Genomic DNA, 24833 nt, shown 5'->3' with positions numbered 1-24833 from the left:
TGTCCAGAGAAGGGCAACAAAGCTGGTGAAAGGGTTGTCAAGCATTAGAACAGGCTGCCCAGGGACATGGTAGAGGTATTGAAAAGACGTGTAGATGTGGCGCTTAGGGACATGGTTTAGTGTTGGACTTGGCAGTGTTAGGTTAACAGTTGGACTTGATGATCTTAAGGGTCTTTTCCAACCTAAATGATTCTCTGATTCTAAGATACTTAAATGTAAATGGCTAGATGTAGACATCACCATGTGAGCTGGTGGTCGATGCTTCTTTTGCAACTAGTGGAGATCTAGTCAATACAGTTGATGGAGGCTGAAGGGAGGTTCAGCTCACTGTGGAGCAGGACTGTGGGTCTCCCAGAAGACCGGAGTCACAGCCTCCAGGCCATGTAGATGCAGATGCCCTAAGGAAATTTAGATGTCTGTCAGGGGGCTCATATGTCATAATCCTTCATGGTGACACCTGAATTTTAACCTCCCCTGTGACTTAAATGCCTTAATCTGGGCTATAGAGGGAGATGGCACTGGCTACTGGTGGTTCACATCCCTAGACCTTCCTCATGAAGCACAGTGACTGGATGTTGTGGTTGCTTTTCTTTTTCTTTTCTCCTATAGCATAGTATTTAGAGCACCTTGTAGAGTATGGCACACTGTCACTCAGTTTTCTCCTCTGCAAGAAGGGTATTGCTTTAATCAGTACATCCAGCAATATGGGAGCATGGTACTTCCCAAGTGTCTCATTCAGGCTCTTCCCCTCTGTCTGCTGCAGTCCCAGTGGCCAATCTGTTGTGTTGATGGCACAGTTCCCTCCTCCAGGGATTACTTAAGTGCTCCTTAAGGGGCACAACATTCTAAAAATTTAGGAGAATCTGATAGGGTCCACCTAGAATTCCCCTTGGACTAGCAAGGAGGGCACTGATGAGGAGCAGAAAACACCCGTCTGGGTAGGAAAGGGAATGGAACCAGCAGTCTAGGCATGGAGTTATCATGGCAGCTCTATTTCCAGCTGCACTTTGTACAGAGCTTTATCTAGCAGTGATGCTTCAGCAATATATACTCACTTAGGAGGCTTGGCAGAGGGATGCTCAACATAAGAGCCCTGTTGGGGCTTACCCAGATATGAACAGTTTTCTGCTGTCTGCAGCGTTTCTGAATATGCCAAAGAGCAGACTATTAAATGCGTAAGGAATTTTAACATCAGACACAGTCCTCTACAGACTTTAGGCACCGGATGGAAGAATCAGCAGCTGAACAAGGATTGTAAAGATTTAAGTTTTGGACTTAAATACCAGAAGTGGCAATTAAAGCACTTAAATCCTTTTCTGGACCTTCCCCTCACTGGGCATCATTCTTCCCAAACAGGAAAGGAGCTCCACTTAAGGGTCATGCGTCCAGTTCAGCAATGCAATAACTTGCCTGATGTCTGTGGTGAAACACGAGGGACAGATTAGAGGAAACATACGGTCTTGAATCACATATGTAAGGCAAGAAACATATGCTAAGGTCTGTTACAAAGAGCTTTTTCCAAGAGTAAGCAGCAATTAATGAAGCTGGGGTTTTGAAACTCTTCAATCGACAACTCTTGCCAGAATTTTTTGTTACAACATTTTAAAGTGAAAGGCAGTGGAGCCATAAAACTTGTAAATATTATTAAAAAGCACCAATTACAAAATAAGTACTCATGATGGAAGGCAGCTTTACAATAAAAAACATTTTTGAATGAAAATCTTACCTCATAGGTCTCTTCTGGAATTTCAAAAGTTTACTGCCATTATTTTATTTTATATTCTTCCTGTGTCCCAGCACTACTTGATGTGTTAAAACATGAAAAGATTTATATAGTTTCAACAGTCTAATTTTTTTTTTTTTGCTTTGCTTTGTTTTGTTTTCGTGATAACTGGGGGGGATGTTATTTAGCATTGGCCAATTGAAACATTTCCTTATATTCTCTAGAACAAAGATAATAAAAGCAAACTGAATGTTGCAATGATTTTTTTTTTTTTAATTGTATGAGAATGTGCTTGCTGCAGTAGGAATAACTGGATTCAAACTGAAGGTCTGGCCTTACAAAGCAAACATTCCCCAACTTCATGGAAAATTTTGAAAACTTTAATTTTAATTTTGAGTTATAAAAAAGAAAAAAAAAGAAAAAGAAACATTATGTGAACTCAGACTTCCACAATCTGACTAAGTCTGCTCACATCTGACATCATCAGCCACTTTTGCCATCTCTCTGGACACTTCTACTGCCAAATCCCTACCATAGCTTCAGTGCAGGGAGTAGATACCACTAACAGGCTCTGTTGCTCAGAAGTTTCTCTGCTACGCTATTCCTCACCTAAGTGCATGACCTGTTCTTTTTTTGCAACATTTTGGATAATAGTTCAGGTTGAAAAGGGCCTCTGGAGAGCTCCAATCTAGCTCCCTGATCAAAGCAGGGCCAACTTCAATGCCAGAAGTGGTTGCTCAGGGCCTTGCCCTGATAAGTTTTGAAAATCTCCAAGGATTTTCCAGAGTTTGACCTCTCTCGTTATGAAGAATTTTTTCCTTATGTTCAGTCTGAACTTCCACAATTACAACTCTCAGCGGTTGCATCTTGTCCTTTAACTGAATACTCCTGGAAGGAGCTGATGCTGTCTTCTTTGTAACTGCCTTTCCAGTACTGATAAAAGATTTCCCCCCAAGACTTTCTCTTCTCCAGGCTCAACAAGCCTAGTTCCCTCCATCTCTTTCTCAGATATCATATCCTCCAGCCCCCTGACCATCCTGGTGGCCTCTGCTGGACTCACTCCAGTTTGTCAGTCTCTCACTTGCACTGGGAGGCCCACAGCTGGACACAGTAACCAGATGTGGCGTTAGATGTGCCAAAGAGAGGGGAGCAACAGCACCTCTTGACTTTCTAACTAAGCTTTTGCAAATACAGCTCAGTTTGCAGCTGGATTTTGTTGTCACTAGGCATGATGTTAATTCACGGACAACTCGTTGTCCACCCAGACCCTCAGGTCCTCTTTTGCAAAGCTACTTTCCAGTCGTCTTGTCCCTAGGCCGGAGTATTGCATGAGCTTGTTCTTGCCCAAGGTGCAGGTCTTTGCTGAACATCATGAAGGTTCTGTCGGACCATTGCTCTGACGTGGAAATTCCCTCTGAATTGCAGCTCTGCCCCCAACTTATCAATCACTGCTCCATTCGGTGTCATCCACAAACATGGTAAAGGCTCTGTCCCACCAGCTTAAATACAGAAATGTAGCTTAAAGCAGTGGGCAGCCTTCCTTTCCTTTGTATCTGCCCTGTAATGCTGCACTCTCTGATTCTGCTTCTGATTTCATCCTGACCATTCCTCCCCCACTTGTCTTCCAAATTTCTGTGCTTACTGCCTTTCTGTTCTCCCCGCCCCATGCCTCCTGCCCAGTTGTTGCCTGTCCCAAACCTTCTTCTCCTTGGTGGGTTTCCTGCCTAAAAATTGCTTTCTTTCCTTCTCTGGTCTTGTCTCTGGGTCCCTGGAGTCCCCTCTCCACTCCATTTTCTGGGAAAGTCAGAAAAAGTAGAGAGGAATCTCTTCTGTTGTCACCTTCCAGAACATTTCTTCATAAAGAGTATTGCTTATGAACTGGAAAATGTGTGTCTTTGATGCAATGACTGCTAAAATGGACAGGAGGAGGAAATCTGCGGAACTAACTTGGCTCTGCAATGCGACACAACAGCCATGATCAATAGCTTGGGAGAAAAGTGACTCTCCCAGTGTTGCAGGACTGTTCCCTTATATTTGCCAAAGTTTTGTTTAGCATCATGTTGCGTCAGCCTCCAAATGTCTTTGCTTGTGAAAGAATGTTGCGCAGCCCGATGGGCCCTCCTCAGAAAGTTCTTCTGTTCTTATTCAGTCTCTTCTCCCTCCCATTTCGGTTTCCCCCTGTTTCCCTGTGTATACTATATACTTCTTTGTGTACTGTGACCCCTCGTGAGCTGATGCCCTCCTCTGTTGACATGTGTCACATATTTGCCGGCAGCTAACATGTCCCCTAGCCAGGGTACCCGTGTCTCGCCCTGCTCTGCACAGCTCAGCTCTGACTCCCTCTTTGCCAAGTTTTTCCCACCCCTCTTTCTTGGATGTTCTTCAGTTTCCAGTTACACTTCTTGGTTACCCATCATGAAGAGCTGAATTGTACTAAAACCCTCTTCTCTACTCCATTTCCCTTCCATCTTTCACTTCTTCTATCATCCTACATTTCTGCTCCTCTCTTATCTGTCTCCTAGGCTCTCTTCTCACTTTTCCACTACAAGAGGTGGGCTGAAGCTTCACAGATCCCCTCTAACCTCTTGGCCTGGCAAGATGTGGGTAGGTACCTATTACTGCCTGTTCCTCTGGAGTATTTTCAGCTCTCCACTGCTTGGAGGGAATTACACCAACATTTGGTTTTCTCCTTTTCCCATCACTCAGCCTGAGCTCTCTGATGGCTCTCAACAGTTCTCATCCCCCTTTTCCTTTTGTTTCTTGGCAAGATCTATTTGGACCCTCACCAATCTATGACCCATGAGACCAAAATATCCTCTGGCTGGATAGTTGCAGCATTGTCAGAAAGCTGCAGACACTAGATTTAATTTTTGTTCTTTCCTTATGGATAATTTTCCTCTTTCACTCAAGTTAAGCCACAACAGCAGGTGAATGTTTGGTCTGTGAGTGAGGAGATATTAACTTGGTCCTTCTGAGAGCAGACTACAGGGCAGAGGAGGTGTTGGTGGGTAGCTTTGCTGTATTTCAGCTCTTCAGATGCTCAACACAGCTCTGACAGGACAGGCAACTATCATTAGAAAGCAGTAAGTGAAAGAATTATATACTCATCTGGACAATCTCATTTTTTTCCTGGGGCTTGTGTGAGGCATACTACAGAGCCTTGGTTTTGAGAGGAGGTGGTCCCAGTTTTCTGGAAAATCAGACTTGTTTCAAGATTGGTGAGATGCCAGCTGCAAATATAGGCATCTGAAATAAATCATTGGTTGCTTTTGAAAATCTTGATCAAATTGCTTCACATGGACAGGCATGAAATATGAATCCACAGGCACCAGCACCATGGGCTGTTTGTTATTATAGAAGATCATTTAGTACAGGCTGTTCTAATTTATGTTAAAAAAGCTAATCCTGAAGCGATGTATTTCTTATACTAGCCTGCGTGCATCTGTGCCTTTGCACATGTGTGCACAAACAGAATAGGCAATTGTTTATGGAAAATAATAGATATGGCCAGAGAACACCTTGCCATACAAAGTAAGACATGTTTCTGTCTCTTGTGGAGATATAGGGGATTCAGATTGTGGATTTGGTTTGTTTCTCCCCAGGCAAGTAACATGGTACTGAATGGCAGGGGGAATAGATAGGAACAGGAAAGCAAATGCTCTGGGCTCCCAAAATATTAGGAGGTGCTTACCGGGTTTTATACTAATCCACCGTGGCTAGTTCAGGGCTGAGCAGGGTCCCTGCAGAGAAGTCTGTAGCCAGAGGCTCTGGTACTCTGCTAGGGCATTGTTTTGTCTTGGCTTTGCAGGAAATGTCAATGCCTTTGGAAACTGAGACTTGACTTTCCGTGGATGGCCAACATGAGTCATGGCTTGCTGAACTTTCAGGGACTCTCTCTGGGAGTCTTTGTAGTGCTTCCAGTACTTATATCTACTTGATCCCACTGCAGAGGATCATTCTGGGGAACAAACCACAGCAAACTGTGGTAGGAAATATTTGAAGGAGATCTATTGTCCTGCCCCATGCAAACAGCTCCGGAGAGGAAGCCACTTGTTGCATGCAACAATTTAAAAAAAAAAGTTTGCATTGGCTGCATAAATCCCACATGTTCTATTACATATTCCAGAATCCCAGAAGGATATTCCTTGGCTTAGCAGCATGAGCTCTCTTTGCATCAAAGAGGACTTTATGAAAAAGCAATGAATGAGTGTAAAATTTAGTTGCAAAACAGCCTGTATCATGCCAACCTATTAGGACAATGGGGCTGACTGGTGGAGAGATGTGTAATGGGTGAGTAATGGCTACGTCTGATGCAGGATCAGGTACTTTGGGGTTTGGGCTTCTTGCAGGCACAGGAGCAGACAGGGAGGGCAAAAGTTTGGGCTGTCACCTGCGTACCCCCATTTTGAGGAATAATATCACACAGAGCTCCCATTTCTCCCTGTTTTCCCTCTCTTTGCTCTTGTATTCATATTTTCTTTCCTTCATGCTCCTCATCCCATCCAGAATAACAGAATTGGCTGGAGTGGGCTCATGTCACTTCTCAGTTCCTTGTGACACTAACAGAGAAATCCAAATGAGCCATACTGCACTTTATTGTGAGGCTCATTCCTCAAGAAAGCTGTTTCTGCTCCCAGGGAAGTCAGTGGAAGTCTAATTAGTCCCAGACGTTTAGTAATAACAAGCACTTCCTTTTGGTAGAGCCAAACAAAAGCAGTGTTAAAACCGTTAATTAAATGGGTTTGGCTCTGTCATCAGGTTATTAACTAATTCCAGTCATGGCAGCCAAGCTAATACTGGCTCTTAGAAAGAGATATAATCTTGCCATGCTCAACATGAACTCAGTGTGTGGCTAACTTAGCCCACGTCTGGGCTTGCTGCTTGTGCCAACTTTCTCCTACAAGAATAAGAGCTTGAGCCAATGGCTAGCATTGGCTTTCGTCGGTGTTAGATCAGGCCCTATCGCTGCTGACTCTTTGTGCAAATGCTTGCCTGCATCTTCAGTAGATCTCCTTGCTCTCCATTGGTTGTACTCGAAGATGTGGAGCAGCTGTCCCTGCTTCAGTACCAGAAGGTAAAGGTCTAAGGTGGAGTCTGAACACCATAGAAAAATAGGAAGACATAGCTTTTAATCCGTGGAGCATTCCAAGCTGGTGCTTTAATATATTCACAACCCTGTGCTTTTTACAAAATTCAAAGGTGTTTTTATTGTACAAAATTCCACAATGAAAACTACCAGCCAGTTTCTTACATAACTGCTTTAAAAATAGAATTATACACCCTTTTGTAGTGTGTTAATTTTGACATTCACTAGCTGGAAGAAACAGAAATGGAGCAGCAATTTGACTTTGAGTTATTTACCTGGACAGGTTTTGGTTTGACCTCTATTTATGTGCCTTAATGTACAGTTCCTGTCATTAACAGCAAACCTGATATAGCTCATTTCGAAGCCATCGAACCCTGTTAGTAGGTCAGGCTCCCACTGTCGATGAGCTGCTTTTCACTTCAAAAGTGTGAATTAGCTGTCAGAGTACGGGACATAACATATGTCAGTGTCAGCTTTTAGCAACACAACAGGTTGGCCATGTTAAACCCATCACAGAATGAGGACCCACATAACTTTTCTTGCAGCCAGTCCTCTAGACCATAATATCCTTTTAGGGAGACACAGTGGACATCTGATCTGAATAATGGCCCAGGACTAGTTTCCCTGTGTATTGTTTCACACCGGTATCTTTACAACACCTTTTTGCTGTCTAACCTCCTGTGACCTTTAAAAAAAGATATATTATTTATTTGCATTGAAATGCAACTGTATGCAGTGAGTTCCCAACAGTTTTCCTTAGAAATATAAACATTTCAGTCCAATGTTAGCTGGTTGAAAATCATTCTCCAAGATTTTTCTTTTAAAAAGCGTTCACCCCAGAGATGAATTTCTTCACATTAAACCCAGTTAAATATGTATTGCACACGAGGGGCAAATTTCTTCTCTTTGAGTTGAACTGTGGACCTGTGACCTTCTGAGCAGATCTGGGTAATGTATAGTGCAGCTGTTTCACGCCTGAGATTTCTCTTACATCCCTTGTGGGTATTAAGTGCCAAGACTAGTTGACCTCATCAACCTCTCATGTCTTGCCCCAGTGGCTGGAGCAACATACTACAAGCAAAGGGAGGTATCCGAAGAAGGTTCCTCCCACCAAAGTCTTTTTGTTCCCATGGTCAGCCACGAATTTTCTAAATGGCAGCCATAAGTGCAATGGATGCAAACTGCAATTTCCTTTTTTAGCCAAATTCTCATTGGTATGGAACTCATGGGAGATTTGCAACCAACTTCAAGGAGTGAAAGATTGTATTTTGGCCCACACTGGCGTAGGTTTGTATGATTTCAGTTTAAGAAGGGTTAGGAGCTAACCAGTTAGGAAAAAGCAAAGCTCAGACCAAATAAAAATATCTCACGGATACACATAACTTCGAGAAGGGCTTTCCTACTCAGTTGATGTCATCAATGACTGTCATAAAGTGACTTAGTTACAATGACTAATTTGCATAAAGTCTTTCTGTGAAGGTGACATCACAAAGTATCTCTGAGCTTAGTAAAAAGTCTCAAGACCTTAGAGGGCTTTTTCTTTTGGTCTGGTTTAAATTACATATCCCTCAAAACAACAGCAGGACTTTACAGCGGCCTCTTCTACCACTGTATAAACTTTTTCAAGCAGATCTGCTTGTGAATGAAGCAAGTGCAAAACATGGGAAATTCTCCTTTCAGTCCCTGCAACCCAGAGCACTATAGTGGTGCAGTTCAGGGGCACTTTGAAACCGTCTTAAAATCCACAGTTAAAAATCAAAGAGGAGAATTTTACCCTTCATTTCTACACACTGGCAGTGTAGCACCTGATTTCTTCGGTTTTCAAGGCATTTTGTGTTCCTATGCTTTAAACTGATGGCTAAAGTTTTGCCTGCGGAAGCAAAAGAATGAACCCACGCCAATGATGATCACGGATAAAACCAACACAAATGTTAATATAATAAGGAAGTTGATTTTCTTCAGATCCTCTTTTTCACAGTCTTCTGGTCTAATGTTCCCGATGTAGATTTCTTCCTGGTACCCGAAGTTCTGAGTGTACTGGCACGTTAAGTGCTCCACGTTGGGGATCTGGACATTTTTGTTCTGGATCATTGATGAGAGCCAGATGTTTCCACAGCAGTTGAGTGGGTTCCCAGTGAGATACAAGTTTTTAAGGGAATTTTCTAATGCTAAAATATTGCTGTTCTGTAATGTACTAAACCTATTGTTCCGTAGGTCCAGAACTTCCAGTGGAGAGTCACTACCCCACTTAGGCAGCCAGTTCAGCTGATTTTCAGAGAGGTTTAAATGTTTAAGGTGACTAAAACAAGGCAAGTCAATATTTAAATCTATCAGGCTATTGCCATGTAAATACAAATATTCCAGAGACTTTTCCAGTCCCGATAATGCTTTAACTTCTATTTTCAGTCCGGGGTTCATGGAGAGATCCAAGACAATCAGAGAAGTCTTGTAGAAAGTGTATGCTGGTAGGATGTTCAGCATGTTGTCAGCTATGTACAAGTACTGAAGAGTAGGAGAATCGACAAATGATACACAGCCACTTTGCTCTCCAGCAAGTCTTTGCTTTGCTAAGCCTGAGTACATGCTGCAAAGGCTGATATTATTGCTCTGTAGATTAAGCAGTCTGAGGCTAGGAAGACTTGAGAAGATATCAAATTGTAGGGTCTGAAGATGGTTGTTCTGAATGTAGAGCTCCTTCAAATTTGACAACGTGCCAGCATCTAGGAGAAGGTTCTGCAAAGCATTGTAGCTCAAGTCGAGGACAGTTAGGGAGATCAATGCACTGTCGTAAGTTACTGCAAATGCCTGAAGACAGTTTTTGCTGAGATTAAGGGTGTGAAGGGACAACATTGATTCAAAGAACTCATCCGGAATAGATTTGATTTCGTTATAACTTAAGTCTAAATATACAAGCTGGGATAGATAAAGAGAACTTTTGTTTCTACTTTGCTTCTGATCAAGAAGATGAAAAGAAGCATCTAGCCATTCGTTTTCCATATAGTCCATTTTATTATGAGAGGATTCAGCATTGAGCTGGATTAAATTCTTTGATAAATTCAGAGTTACCAGTTTATTGACCTGGGGAAAGACTGGAAAGTGAAGCAGTTTGTTTTCACTCAGATCCAAACATCTTAAGCTATATTCATCGTCTGACTCTGCGGTGTGGAAGGTCTCAATGCTATTCCTGCTAAGGTCAAGTATCTCCAGCTGCCTGAGGTTGAAATCAGAGATGCAAGTAATTGAATTCATGGAGAGATTGAGTTTGGAAAGGTTCACTAGAGTCTCAAAAGCACCTTCTTCTATTTCCATGATGATATTACTCTGAAGATCTATCTCCACAAGATTGGGAGATCCCTGAAACATCTTGTGTGATATCATTATAATACTGTTGTCTGCCAAGGAAAGATACCGCAGTGCTGGAGCTTGTTTAATGAAATACTCAGCCATCCCATTGTACAGACTGTTGTGGGACAAGTCCAGTACTTCCACCTTGGGTAAAAGTCCAATCCCTTCTGTCCCATTCTGAGCAAGCTCATATAAGTGATTGTTGGCTAAATTTATTTCCAGCAAACTCGTCATGTGTGCAAAGACTCCAGGCGTGATGAAGCTTATCTGGTTAGAGCTTAAATCCAGGCACTGGAGGGAAGTGTAAAATGATAACGGCATTTCAGGGATGCTTTGAATCAGATTTCCAGACAGATCTATTTTGTTTACATTCGGCTGGAGCTCACGAGGGATTTGGTGGAGGTCTTTGTTGTGGCAAAATGCCTGTGAGTTTGCCTGCCAGAAAAAGAGAGAAAAGGGGTTGTCATGTGACAAATGGAAAACATATTTGCATGAAATATAAAGAAAATAACATTCAGCATCCAGGCAGATCCTTCTTCTGAAACACTGATCACACTTCTTTCTCTGAGCATTCAGACAGCAAGAACAACAATCCTAATGCTTCTTTGCAGCTAACAGCACTCATTTCATTTTAAAGACATTTCTGACTTACAACAGTAGAGAGTTTTATCTGCATGTGGTAACTACTAAATGTTCTCCTTTTTGTACATTTCTCCCAGGCTCATTTTAATAGTTCCAAGTGAAAGAGTTGTGCCCTCTTTCCATTGCAGTCAAGCACCATTTCCTCACTTTTGTTCTGACGTTAATTTTCTCAGCTCCATCACCGTATTAGATTTTGCAAACTCTACTTGCAACAGTAAGTAGTATGTAGAAAAGCTTTACTCTGTTGGCAGCATAGGTCCCAAAGCAAGAAGGTGGAGAAATGTATAAGGATCCTATAACACAAACTCCATCTCTCTCCTTCTTAGTGACACCCTCAGATATTTGATCGTGTCTTCCTTTAGCCATGGCTTAGTTAAGCAATACATCTTTAACCAAATGGGTCATTCAACAACTGAGACATTTCTGATGCAAATCTCCAAACTCTTCCTGCTTTTACCGTCCATGTTTATCCTTTTGTTAAAGCAACAGTTCCCTTCTTGTGTGGGGAGCACACCTTATGAAACCACCCCCACAAGACACCCATGATACAACATGGAAAAGACAAATTATGTAAAGCCAGCTTTTGAGAGGAAAAAAGCTGTAATGTGCAGTGAGGGTCCTGCCTTTCCAGTCCAATTCTCAGCAGCAGGGTAGAGAAAAAACCCAAGTGTGAAAGTTAAATTAATCTTCTAGACGCATGTCTGTTTAATTGCAGCTAGGACTGAATCTGTGTCCAGAGCAGAATTTGGAGTGTGTGTTCATAAGGAACATTGGAAACATGAACATGATCATCCTTGCATAAATGTCAGGCTGTACTTTGTTATTAAGGAGAACATACAGCAGCAGGAGGAAGTGGAATGTGAAAGGCTTAGGCAGCATTTAATTTACTGGAGGAAAACTCTTGTTATGAATGTATTCAGGGGACTGCATCATGTACTGTTTGCAGAAAGATCAGAAAGAAAGAAAAAAATCTGTTGAATCTCAACTTCTGTGGAGAAGCAGAATCCAGATTCCATGACGCAAAGCTTTTCAGATATTAAAGAAACATTAAAAGTAAAAAATGCTAAGCCCCATTTGTTTCATGTGAACTTCTAGGTGAAGGAAGTGGCAGGTCTGTTTAGGAGAAGTGGGGCAATAGTCAGCACTTTGTGAATCTCTTCTGCATCATGTGAGTTTTGGAGACTGCACAAAAATGTGCCAGGGAAGTGTAAGTGCTCATCCAAACTCTAGATACACACAGGCTGCTCCACAGTCCTTCCCATGATACATCTTTCCCAAAGACCTCAAGTAAATGGCCTATTAAAACCTGAACCCCTTCCTTTTTTCCCTCCAACTCACTCAAATCTCCCCCAGCTAAACAAATTAGGAAAAAAGAGAAGGGGATTTTCTGGCTACTCCCTGACATTATTTCTTTTCTGCAAAGCCGCTGTAGAATTGATCATTTTGAGCTAAAATGTGCACAGAGTTGGGCTTAGCTCCGAGGCCCAGATAACAGGACAGGAATTCTATTCTAGCTTGGTTTGTGGAAGAGGGAGAAGCCAGAAGGATACAAAAAGTCAGGGTGAAAAAGCAGCAGCCGCTTTGCAGCCTAAGGCAAATGCCAGGTTTCTTCCCACACTTTGAGCCAGATCTCAACAAGTGTTGAGCACCCTCCACTCCCTCTGGGCACCCAGCATCTTAGCAAAGTCCCCATCCAACTCCCATTGATGCCAGACGGCTGGTTTTCACTGAAGTCGATGGGGGAGAGGTCAGTCCCAGTTCACCACGTAACTTGCAGGATTGGGCCTTTAATCTGCATCCACTGAACCCCCCTAGTGATAAAAGGGACTGATAAAATCTATACCTCCCACTGTCTGCCATTTGTTCCTATAACATTTCTCCTCCCATTTTTTTTTTAACTTTCATTCCTTTTCACTGACTATTTTGATCCTTACTGAATTTCTTGTCTAGTCTGTTCTGCACCATCTTTTCTCCCCCGAGGCTCAAACTGCTTGATGCAAGGTAAGATACAATTTGCCAAAACCCCTTCCCTTCTATAATTTATTTGAAAGCTCCTCCTTTGCCAGTTAACATGAATTAGCAGAAGTATCTTTCTTTGGGAGGTAAAACACGAACTACTTGAAGCCCCTCTCCTTGGAAGGCAATGTGAGTTAGGAAGAACCTCCTGACATTTAAGCTGTGCCTTGTGGTCTCGCAAACAGGTAGATGTGCAGTAACTTGTATAATCAGAACAGCTCACTCCGATGTCAGGGGTCTGGCAGGGACTGTTTCCTTCCTAAAACCTCTTTCATGAGACTTTGGTGCAACGACGGGAGCACCAGCACTGAGTCAGAGAGGGGCACGGGTTTCTGATTCGTGCCTCTTCCATGAGATCTGGGATGAAAGTTTCCATTTCTGAGCCTTTGCTATTCTAAAGGTGTTGCCACAGGGAAAGTACCGTGTAAAACAGCAAGGCTGTGATGAAAAATAATCATGTGAAGTAAGAAGGACTCTCAGTGGACCCATCAGCTAATCCAGTAGCTCCCTCTTTCTTTAAGCTGTGTTTGGATTTACAGCTTCCTCCTTCCATTGAACCAAACGCCCAGCAAAGGAAGATGATCAACATCGACATTAGCGATGCTGAGCTGTTAATTTATACCAGATGAGCGTCCCAGCCCCCGACTGCAGCGTGTTTTCTGTTGGGGCTGAATTTATCCCAGCTTAGTTGCGTAGAGCCTTGGGTTATTGGCTTGATGAAAGCAGTTTACAGTGGAGTGGTAGAAACAAGCATGTGTTTACTTCTCAGCAATCAGCCCGATCTGTGACCCATCAAGGAATGGGATGGAACGTATCTGCTTGGATTATTGCGTGTCTCGCCCAGCCTTCATGTGACTATGATACATGAGACCCAAGCTGTCATGTTTACAGTGGCTTCATCAGTCTTCCCTCTCCAGCCAATGAATTGAGCTACCCAGTCACCTTCCCAAGATCTTTTTATATATACTAGGTCTTAATTTCTCTGGAATTCAGGAAGTGCAGCAATACGGCAGGGTGGGCAGGAATGGAATGAGTCCCATAAGGGAGATGTGTACAGCTAGCAAATTATTTTTTTCCCTATTTTGGAAATTCTTGAGGATTTGTGCTGAACAGCTTCAACGTTCAGAAAAAAAAAAAAAAAGATAAGTATTTTTAAATGGCCTGTTACAGTCAAAAGCACTTGGATAGGGAAGGGGGAGAGTTCAGCTGTGAATAACGTTTATAATATTGTACCAGGTGCTTGCAAAAATTCGGGGAGCAAATTTTGTACTGGAGCGAGAGACTTTGTCACTTCTTTTACCTCTAGCAGAAGTCAGGTACAACTCCCCTGGCAGCAATGCTGTGTCAGGGCAGAGGAGGTCAGTCTCCCTGTTATTACAAAAGGGCTGGTATAGATGTATTTCACAGAAAATGCTTTATTTAAAGCACAAAGAACTTAGGCCTGATATAAAGGAGCTGATTTGAGGTCTAAGTTCTTTCTCTGTCTCAGCCACAGAATCCCTGTACAGTCTTGGGGAAATCAGGTCAAATTTCTTTTAACCAGCTCCCCCTTAGAAAAAAACCAGAGATAATGACACTTCTTCCTCCCCTTTTCACATCCTGTCACTACAACAAGGACAGAGCCTGCTGAGCATCCACTAACCCAGCAAAGCCCACCTCTGCCGTCACCGAAAGCCTGGTCCTGGGCGAGGGTTCCCTTCTCAGAGACCAAAGCTATTGGTGCAGTGGCTGTAACAAGGGGCTCCCAACCTCATCTGGGGTCTCAAGGGGCCTGAGTAGGGAGATTACCTTACCATTTCACAGGACATCCCCTCTGTGGGCTGATTGTTAGAGGTCCCTCTGTTCACCACTGCCAGGAAGAAGAGGACGTACAGTTTCATGGTTCTGCAGGTAAAAGTAATTACGGTTAGATTTCAAATGTGACACAGTGGTTGACGCATGCGAAAGCTGGCACCAGATCATCGTCTAACGTGGAGAAGCACAAGTGCGGTGCAATAAACTAACCCATCTCCGAGCCTACAGCACTTACGACCTACCTATGTACCTTTGCATCCCTTTGAGCGTGGTGGGAAAAAGAGAGATTTATATGAGGACTTGAAAGGAAGGTCCAAGGCATTTCATGGGATTGCCCCAGTGTGATTTCAGCTGCTACCCAGATGATCTCCAGGTCACCCAGTGAAATCCAGGTGCTCAAGCTGGGCAGTGTGACTGGCATCATGGAGAAAGACAACCCATGAAGACCGAGTTACCTTCACTCTCCCCACAGAGGCAGCTCAGGTACTTTCAGCTGGGCTGGTGTTTTGGGGTGCCAAGTCCTGAGTAAAGCGAACGGGTGCCACTCAGAAACAACAAGCATTGGGAACGGTTTCCATTTCCATCCACAACATTTTCATTTCCTCTTATCCCAGAGTGTCAAAGAGCTTTTACACACTCATCCAGATTTGTTGAGTTAATATAAACAGCTTAAAGGATGGACTGAGAACTTTTGTTCAATGTAAGTTTTCCATTTTATACAACCCAGGTATGGCCAGGCTTTTAAATACATTTGAAAGCAAATACCCTACAAAGAGACAGATATAAAATGGAATGGATTTGCGTGAAATGAAGGATTCATCAGAATTTAACTGTTTGGAAAGCACTCCAGAAAAGAGCATAGAAATAACTGCAAAAGGAGCAAACAACACTGGGAGGCCTGTCATGGGGCAATGGGAGAAAAATGCAAATGAAGCCAAGGGAAAGCATTCATCCTTCAGATGGCTTGTTTCTAGATGGACACTGATGAGGTCTCTGGCTGTGGTCACCACTGATGTGAGCTCCAGATATCACTTCTTTATGACAGCCTCTGTTGCAAACATGCCAAATCTATTTGTATTTGTATGGCTTCTTGCAGTCAAATCTGAGCTGGTCCTGCCTGCATCCAGAGCTGGTGAGACACGCGCCAGCTCCCAACTGGAAGCCGTGCAGCAGTGCTTAGCTAGCACTGCTCTTAAGTCTTTCCAGGAGCAAGCATGCATCTGGCAAGCTCCAAACGCACGCCAACCCTGTGCACATGTGCCGCCAAAACCTGGCATCAACGTATCGTTACTCAGCGGCTTCCACCCACAGAGCATCAGGAGGCTGGAAACAAAAGATCATTCCCAGCTGGTGGAGATCCCTCCACTTAGTCACTGTTTGAGGGATGCCGCTGATGGCCATGCTTCCACGCAGCGATGGCAGTTGTTGAACAGCAATGCCAACAGGTTCACTATGGAAACCTTCCGCTTCCCAACCAGAGAAAAGAGTTGTGTACTAGGAAGAGAGAAACTGGGGAGGCTTAGACCACAGCTACTCTATTTTCAGATTGCACATTCCTTCCAGTTCAGGGAAACAACTAATGATGGATGGTGATCTGGGACCCCAAGGTGAAAGAGCTTGGAGTTTGTCTTTGGGGCCCAGCAGCAGGATCAGAAGTCTGTTCCCCCCCTCTAAAACAAGACCAAGGATGTTCATTCTTGACCCTTTTAATTCATATTTGTAAAATACACTGAAATCATCCTATGGAAGGAGGAATTGCTGATACCACCATCTATAATGTCTCTGTCGTTCCCCCTCTACTCCTCATTCCCCAGGCTTAGAGGAGTGGGTGCCACCTCTAAGGAGGAGAAAATGAGTTTTATCGTTTGGGTATTAGTTTGCTGGAATTGAGAGAAAAGACAAACATACCGATGATTACAAGGCTTTACTCAGAGCCCTAAAATGGAAATTGTTTCTGTTTAGACCCAATGAATTAAGCTGAGGAAATCTCCATGGATATTACCCACAACAGGGCACCACCCTGATGGACAACGTGCGTCCCGTGCGCTCTGCAATGTCTTCTGTCACCACACTGCCAGTGCAAAAAACGGTCTCTTTTCTTCTTAAATAATTAACCTGACACAATCCACGGTCTTAACATACTTTGAAACTTCCTAAATTGTAAGTTTATAAAGCAACTGGGAAATTGATGTATTTGAACACAAAAATGTGATTTAATTCCTTGCTGTGTAAGACGGATCTATAGTAAGGAAGGATGCTCTCCCTCAAGGTGTTTCTAAGGTGGCTGTCACACCCTGAAGCACTAGAAGGCGGTGGTCTCTTCCAACATGAGACCACGTGGACTCCGTCCAGAGGAGGATAAGCTTCTCCTCACGGTACAGCACAACCTCCTTGCTCGTGGAGATTCCCTTCCCGAGGTGGTTTTCACTTCAGCTGTCCAGCTGAGGAGCTTTTCCTGCCCAGGTTTTCTCTGGACAACCTTTAGACCCTCCTCAGCAGCACCTAAGGTGACCCAGCACTGCGTCCTCTCTGCCCTGCGGGCAGGTCTCAGCCCTCCACCACCTTCTCCCAGTACAGAGCTCAGGGCTCACAGGACCCCCATTGCCCTGGTGTCAGAAAGCATCACTGCCAAAACCTGCCTGCTGGCACTGATGTCTCGAACCACAGCCTACAAAAAACTCTCTAGGAGCAGCAGTAGCCACAACTTGACCTAAAGGAGCTTTTATTGCTCTGAGGCTTTCCCAGAGTTGAAGCAGCTTCGTGCTTAGTGCCAGTTTACTCCCGCTGGCAGCTGTGATAGAAATCCCAGCATACCTCAGAGCAGGATTGAGCTCTGAACCTCAATTTCACAGCTTTCCACCACTACTTCAGAATCACCCATCCCCATCCACAGCTGAAAAATACAGGTGATTTTAGTGAGTAACACATCCAAGGAGTCTTATTAAGTGGGTCAAATAATTTAGCATCTAGAAAAAGCACTGTACCCAAACCACGTCAGCATATCCACTTAACAGATGGGAGGGCAAAGGCAGAGAAGAGCAATGATTTGCCCCAGGACATACCTGAAACCATGGAATAATCAGGGTTTAATCCCAGTTTGCCCAATTCTCACTCTAGAACAACATTTGCCTCCATCTCTATTCCAATATTAACCCTGAAACCACTTCATAGATGTTGCTTGTAGCTAACAACAGCAGGACCTTCTAAATTTCCCTCGAAGGTAATTTTTGTTACTGCTTAGACAATTAACAGAGACATTCTCCTGTGCCAAAGAGAGGTTAAATACAAGAGAATACACAAAACACAAACCAGACTCCCCAGGTTCTGATCCTTTTTCACACAGGACTCTTTGCTGCTAAATTAGAGCCTTCAGGGTTAAAAAGAGTGAGTATTTCACATTTACCTTGTTTCAAGGGTTTCTCGCATCCCCAAACACTGCTTATCATGCCTTTAAAAAGCATATCCAGCTTTTCAAAACCGGTTCAGTCCTGGTACCGATGAAATTGTTCTTCAGCTTCACGTTCACCCATTCAGGACACCAAGAGGCTCACTCGTAACTTCAGAATGAAGGCATTTTCAGGGAAATAACCTTATTTGGGACAGTGTCTGCTTTAAATTATGTTGCTTGTCTTCCTCCGGACTCCTCTCCAGGCTCTTGCTGGGTCCTAGCCACCGCTGTGCTCCGGACAGAGTCAGCTACTGTGCGACATCCTGAAGCCCTTGCTCAGGGCAGGCGTTGAGAAATAAGGGGGATTTTTGCCAGAGAAACTGTCAGGATCAGGCCATGGGTTTGCTCAGGGGAATAAGAGACTTATCGTTGCCGATGCCATTGTTTGGCTGCGTGCGTGGTGCAAGGCGGTGTGTGTTTACTTTAAGGTTTTGTGTCCGCCAGTTACATTCCTGGAGGGTTGCAGCCTCCTACCCCTGCACCTAAATCACTCTCTGCATCATTAGGAAAACAGCGCTCGAGGATTAAAGGTTTCAAATTCACGGCTGGTAAATAGAAAGCCCAGAATCTGGAAACCTGGAAGAAATAACTCTTTCTCTTTGCGATGGTCACACTAATCAGAGTGTGATAGCAGCCGGCTGGCAGGATGGGGGTTCGGTGGCAGCTACAATGCACCTGACTTGAAGGGTTTTCATGGCACAAGGCAGGAATTAGGGAGACTGATAAAGTCGGGGGGGGGGTCCGAACATCCAGGTGAGTTGCTGAATTTTCAGCAGCGAGTATATAGTGCTCAATCTACCGGACAAGCTAGTAAAAACTTCCCATTGGTGAAAAGGTTGCTTTTGTCATGCAGAAGATTATTTCAGATTGCCTGTAAGTTCAGCTTTTTATTTATTATTTTGTGCTGCCCTCTAGGGCTGGAGCAGCTGTCTAATTGCTGGTTTCCTCTCTTTTGCTAATTAAGTCCTGCTTCTGGAAAACCCACCTTTACATAGATTTCCCCATTGCTTTCTCCCAACTTCACAAGCCTGAACTGTTGCAATGCACTTTTCCCATGGTTGAAATAATATGCCGAAGAGCCAGGCTCTTAGCATCTCGTTTGCTTTGCAATGCACCCTGAAATGAGAAGCATAAATGCTATGAAGAGGCAGCAGTATGCTTGCAGGCAGGGGAGGGCATGATTAGGTGCAATGAATAGAAAAATCCACGTTTAGCTCTCAGGAGAACAGACTGCCGGCGAGATTATCACAACCCTGGACAGGTTCCCCTTGACTGGGGTCTCATCAGACTAGTTTTGATCACCTTCCCCCAAGCACATAGTGTCTGAGCTTCCCTTGGTCGGAGCTGGCTGCCACACTGTTTTTCACTTGATCCCTTTGGCACGCTCCCCAGAGTCAAGCCCCCCGCCTGCAGTTCCCTTGGGGTAAGGAGGAAACTCATGTTGAAGCTGGGGACCTCTGCGGTATCCACAGGATTAAACACCTTTTGGATGCTCTGGGTTTAGAGCTCGCCTTGTCAGCAGCGTGCAGTAACACTTGCAACGCGCTTTTGCAAGGAAAACCTCAAATATTTGAGGTCTTAAAGAAAAGAAAAATAAAATACTCTTTCTTTTTTTTTTGGAATGGGATCTTTTGATTTGATTTGGAGATGGAATACAAATATCCTACCTGTAATGAAGAGTAGCAAGCGCCCTGGTTGATTGCCGCATCACATTTTTCTACACCTGGATGTTCAGAGCACTTTGGGAAGTTTGGATTTGCGGGGTAAAAATAGCAGGGTTTTTGTTGGTTGTGCTTTTTAAAAAACCAGCTCTGTTCCTCAAGCTGTTTTACCGACTGGCCAAGCAGCTGTGCCAGCTGAACTGTGAAGAAGAGCCTGGACAGAAACAAATGCTAAAGCAAGAGGGAAGGGCATGCACTGATTCTGCTGCTCAGGACTTTGCTTCATTAAAAACACAACCTTAGAGGACACCAACTGCGCTGGGAAAGATCAGCACTGTCCTTATCATCTCTGCCCTTTCCTAAAGGGGATCTGACAGCAGATAGTTTCAGAGACCCCAAAGCATTTGGCTGACCTCTCATTTTCAGTATTTCTGTGCTTTGGGCTACCCAGCAGTTTACACCTTAAAGTGTTGTTGAAACGTTAGCGTGGCATGTGCGTCTGTAGCCACGTCTGCAGAGCAAGGGTCTTCTCCATCGCACAGGTTGGGTCATCTCCATCGGGCAGATTGGAGGATCAAGCTCTTTCGCCCACCCGCACAAAAAAGCAAGGGCTCTCCCATCCCGCTGACGCCGAAGTGTTTGCACCTGAAATCAGGCCCTTCCTGATTTTCCTGTGGTCTCCTCAGCGATCGCTGCCTGCTCGGTTTCTGCCAACGTCAGCTGGATTTCACCCTACGTCACCCAAAGCCGGGGGCACCTCATCAGACCTCTCCTCTCCTCCGAACCCTCTTCCCAGCATGGCCCAGAGCGAGAAGGAAAAGCAAATCCCAGCCGCTGGCTCTCACGAGCCAGTCTGCAATCTGCTGCGGGTTCCCAAGGGTTTCAGATAAACAAGAATATGCCTTGACGATTATGTGCCTTGAACCTCCAGACCTTTTGGAGTCTGTCCATCCGTAACGCCGCTGCTTTCTAAGGCACTGCTTTTGGGTTGAGCCCTGTGTCGAGCCGTATGAATCAAACTCTCCGGAGAAGTAAACAAAACAAGCTCCCGCCTCAGAAAATGGGTCTGAAATGCAAGGGCAGGAGTGGAACAAATCTCGCTCCCTTTTGACTGGAATAGCTCCCTGGTGAGTCAGCCCACCAGGGAGCTGGAGACAACATTAACATTAACCCTATTAAAAAAATAAATAGCCCATGCCATCCTAAGCCACAGCTTTTGTGAAGGAGGAACAGCTCCAGCTCCTGAGACCCTACAACATCTCCGGGAGCCGCTTCTCCTGGTTTTCTTTGCCCTTGCCATCTGCCCTGGGCTCAATCTCTCATGGGCAGATGCAGCCTCCTGCCACTCTGGTGTCAAGTCCACACATCAAAGTAAGGACTCCTACATCTCCTGTAATCCCAACATGGCTTTTCTCCTGTCTTTTGAAGCTGCTGCCTTCCTTCTTTCCCTCTCTGTCCTCTCTCCACATGCACCTCTATCAGGTGTTCGGCCAACAGCATTTCCCCACCAAAAATTAACGTTTCCAATTAATTGGACACACAGGGTTTAGCCAGTTTCCCTACTTTATTCACCTTTTTATCTACTCCTGTCTCCGGGAGAGAAAATGTAAGTGGATGAGAATTGCACGAAACCCACCAGCCTGGAGACTTTGTGAGCGAGGCACTGGGCAAGGGGACAGCAGCACATGGGAAAATAAAAACACTTCCATCCACAAAAAGTGACATGTACTGGCATTTGCAGATTAAACTATCTGAACATGAAATATTCTCCCTGGAGAACAAAATTCCTGGAGAAACTCAACTTCAGGAACCAAAACAGGATCTTTTCTCACCAGCTTTAATCTAAGTGCATCAAAAAGAGAGAAAAATTGGCTTTTAATTCAGCAATTTTTCTTTTACTGACAGTGGAGTCAGTGTTTGAGAAAAGGTGTACTCAATTTATATGCTCCAACAGGAGATAAAATGAAGTGAGGAAAATTATTTCTGATAGATTTGACTTGCATGATATTGATACCCCCCCGAATCCATCCATCATTGTATTAGTAAAAGGCCAAGCACTGATATAGTCACTGAGCTGTAACCATCTGCTTTAAAAAGAGATGACTGATTGTGAATTTTTGTTATTGAAAACTGAAAGATTTCAGCATTTTAGAATAATAAGATGATTTTAAAGTTGAAATGATTATGTCTTAATAAAAAAACAAATTTCCACTGTTGTGGAAAGCTGAACTTCAGCTTCTATTTAAGGGAAACATATTTGTACTTTTATCAAAAATACAACAGGGTTTGGCTTCCGAAAATTATCAGAGACTTTTATATAAACTAGGATTTTCTAAAACTTTACTATTTCCAAATATTATCTAAACATTAATTCCTCATGATAACAATCCAGATGCAGCAAAACACTATCAGTAAGTCATCATTCACCCAAGGTGACATTCAAGCTGTCAGGATCTTAAGAGTAGAAAAATAACCCTGCCAACTCACACCTCGTGCTCCAACAGGGAGAGTTCAATGACAGTGCTGATCGTAAGAGCAGACGAGCTAAGCAGCATTTTGCCCATTTTACCTGGGGACTATGTGATTTGCCCAAGGCTATATTCGGATTCAGTGTCGGAGAGCTGGGCGAGCAGCATTTAATCAGCGTACAATGCTGATCTCTGCAGCACTCCTGGTTCGGAGTGCTATAATGCAGTAACACCATAAATAGACTAAAGTCCTGTGAAGAAAGGAAAAAAAAAAAAAAAATCTCCCCATCTTCCATTACTGTAAACACAGAGAATAATAACAAAGCAGACATATGACAACTGCATTGTTATAAACTAACCAGTGCCTCCTTAACGTAAAGGATCTAACTCGCTGCAGTGCGAGTCCCTGATGGATTAAATATACAGCTGTGTGGATAGAGCCATCTACACAGTGTGTTTAGTCAGTTCCTCAGCCTATTCATAAACACAATATATTTTATTTATACAGTACCTTCCTCATCTGTGTTATTTTTAAAGGCTGCAGCTCTAAGTCACCAGAGCCCCCATCTCTCCCGCAGTCGAAAGCTCAACTTTCCAGCCGGCTCCCGGTCTCGCACGCGTCTCCACGTACCTGCTCTGTGGCTGGAGGAGGAGGAGGAGGAAGAGGTTTCGCCTCTGCTTGCAGCCTTCTGCCTCCCGGACTCTCCCAGCAGCCTTTCCAGTGCAAGCCGAGGAAGAGTTTCCTTGGGGAAGTCGTACCTCTGTTGCATGCCAGCTGACTAAAACTCTGCGAGCTCCGAGAGAAGTTTGAAGTCACAGGGAAAAAAAATACTCCCCATAGACTGGTCCTTGAGTTCATTCCTTCGCAGTCATGAGCTCTTATATATTCCCAGGCTCCCACGAGCACGTGAATACATACCTCCGTAATAGATTTAAAATGTGTGTGTCCTCTGCGCTTCTCTTTATTTTCCATTTCGTTCATTCAACCTTGGCTTATTTCCTGCAGTTTCTCAGCTGGTAATTATGCTCCTCTCGTATTGACACATGAAACAGTCTGTGAATACCACAAAAAATCCCCTCCGCAGGCTTCGGGGACACGTGCTTGCCTCTGAAGTTCGCCGTGCCTGTCCCACAGATGCGAGCATCTGCTTTCAGCCACACGGACCTGCAGGTTCTCGGGGGCAGCGCTCGCCAGGGCTGGGGTAAATCACGGGGACTGAGCGGGCTGCAAACCCTGAAATCCCAAGTCCGTGCAGGATGGGGTGGGTAGGAAAAGGGTACCTCGGAGGGAAACATCGCAGTAGGGCAAACGCATCGCCTTTGGTGTCCCGACAGCTCAGGTGTGTCTCTGTGGCACAGCAGCGGGATGGCCGAACGCACCCTTGGGGGAAAGGGTAAATTCGATTTAATGCTTGAATGGGTAATAACTACAAAGGGCAATGAGATGGCTTTTTATTTCTTTTCCTTGAGTGTGAAACTCCCTTTTATTTCAGATGCAATGCTCTCGTGTAAATCAGTGGGAGACCTGCACGTTGCCCGTGTTGTCGTCTTCTGCTTAGAAGTGTCCTGGTACCTTGGCAGGTGTCCACTGGCTCCACGTGTTAGTTTGCAGGAGTACAAACCTCTGACAGGGTTTTGCCAGCTCCTGAGCGGGTGTCTTAGGACCAAACAGAGTCTTGGCTTCACCAGCTGGGACCTGATCCCCCTCCGGCCACCCCACAGGCACCGGGGACCACTGCAAACCTCCCACCTTCTCCCCATGGTGCATGAGGAGCACCTCCACCGCGTGACCTCCCGCTCGAAGGAGAGGTTTGGCTTCAGGATCCTGTGTTTTCCCCCCTTTGCACCGAGGTGTGCAACGATGGCCAATGATGTTCACCAAAAAAAATGGGGTGCTGACTCCCTTCTCCTGGACAGCATCAATTCTGTCCTGCTTTCCTGGATCTGCGTATTAAAATCAGATGAAAGCCATGTCCTTTTATACCATGTACCGAGTAGTTTTGTGGATTCTGCTAAACATATGCCGGCTCCTAGCCTTTGCTTCTTCACAACAGGTTACTGTTCATTTACTGTAGCACACCAGCTCCCGTGAGTCAGAGTAACTTCAGGTCTGCAGCGTACTGGGAGACTCAAGATGAAAACATCTGCAGATGTGAAAGATGTGGTTTGCTAAATATCGCAGTAAATATTTTTTCACATGTTGTTGCAATAAATATGTAACAGGGAAACGTGTACCCAATGATAAAGTAAACAATAATGATTTTATTACTGCAATAGCTATTGCCTGTGTAGATGTGTAGCTGTATACGTATATTTTGTAAAGGCCAAACGGCTTAACAATTAGTAAGTGAACGATTTCTCATTTACTTGTCTTGGCAACAGAAGCAGATCTTACGGAGAAGCTTGCTTGTGTACAGCAGTCCCAGAACCTTATTGATGTCCTCAGAATAGCACTTTCATGGGACATAGGTGGTCCCAAGAATACGGGGCAGTACCAAGGAGTGAGCTCATGGTCTGAAAGCCGTATGGCCGCAACAATCTCACGCAACGCCTAAAACTAACTGTCCACTATCACTCCGCATTGTGGCATCGTGTCTAGTGGATATGGCTGCACTGTGTGGTTTGGCATGAGCTCGACATTGATGTGGTG

The 24833-nt window shown here is 44.3% G+C and overlaps 1 protein-coding gene across 3 annotated transcripts; it reads right to left on the bottom strand.

The window, feature by feature from the left end:
* Positions 1–6835: 6835 nt before the first annotated feature.
* Positions 6836–23229, bottom strand: LRRC32 (leucine rich repeat containing 32). 3 transcript variants are annotated; one of them, XM_069808602.1, is made up of 3 exons: positions 22815–23229; positions 14606–14696; positions 6836–10589 (listed from the first exon to the last, which is right to left on the bottom strand). In XM_069808602.1, the coding sequence occupies exons 2-3, from the start codon at positions 14690–14692 to the stop codon at positions 8649–8651; spliced, it is 2028 nt and encodes a 675-aa protein (XP_069664703.1). In that variant the 5' UTR covers positions 14693–14696; positions 22815–23229; the 3' UTR covers positions 6836–8648. The 3 variants fall into 3 exon arrangements, with proteins under 3 accessions (XP_069664703.1, XP_069664704.1, XP_009925603.1); XM_069808603.1 differs by having other exon boundaries at positions 22695–22820; XM_009927301.2 differs by lacking the exon at positions 22815–23229 and adding an exon at positions 18010–19605.
* Positions 23230–24833: the final 1604 nt, after the last annotated feature.

The sequence above is a fragment of the Haliaeetus albicilla genome, chromosome 20 (assembly GCF_947461875.1).
Source record: "Haliaeetus albicilla chromosome 20, bHalAlb1.1, whole genome shotgun sequence".
NCBI classification, from domain to species: domain Eukaryota; kingdom Metazoa; phylum Chordata; class Aves; order Accipitriformes; family Accipitridae; genus Haliaeetus; species Haliaeetus albicilla.
This window is presented reverse-complemented; position numbering and strand designations above follow the sequence as displayed.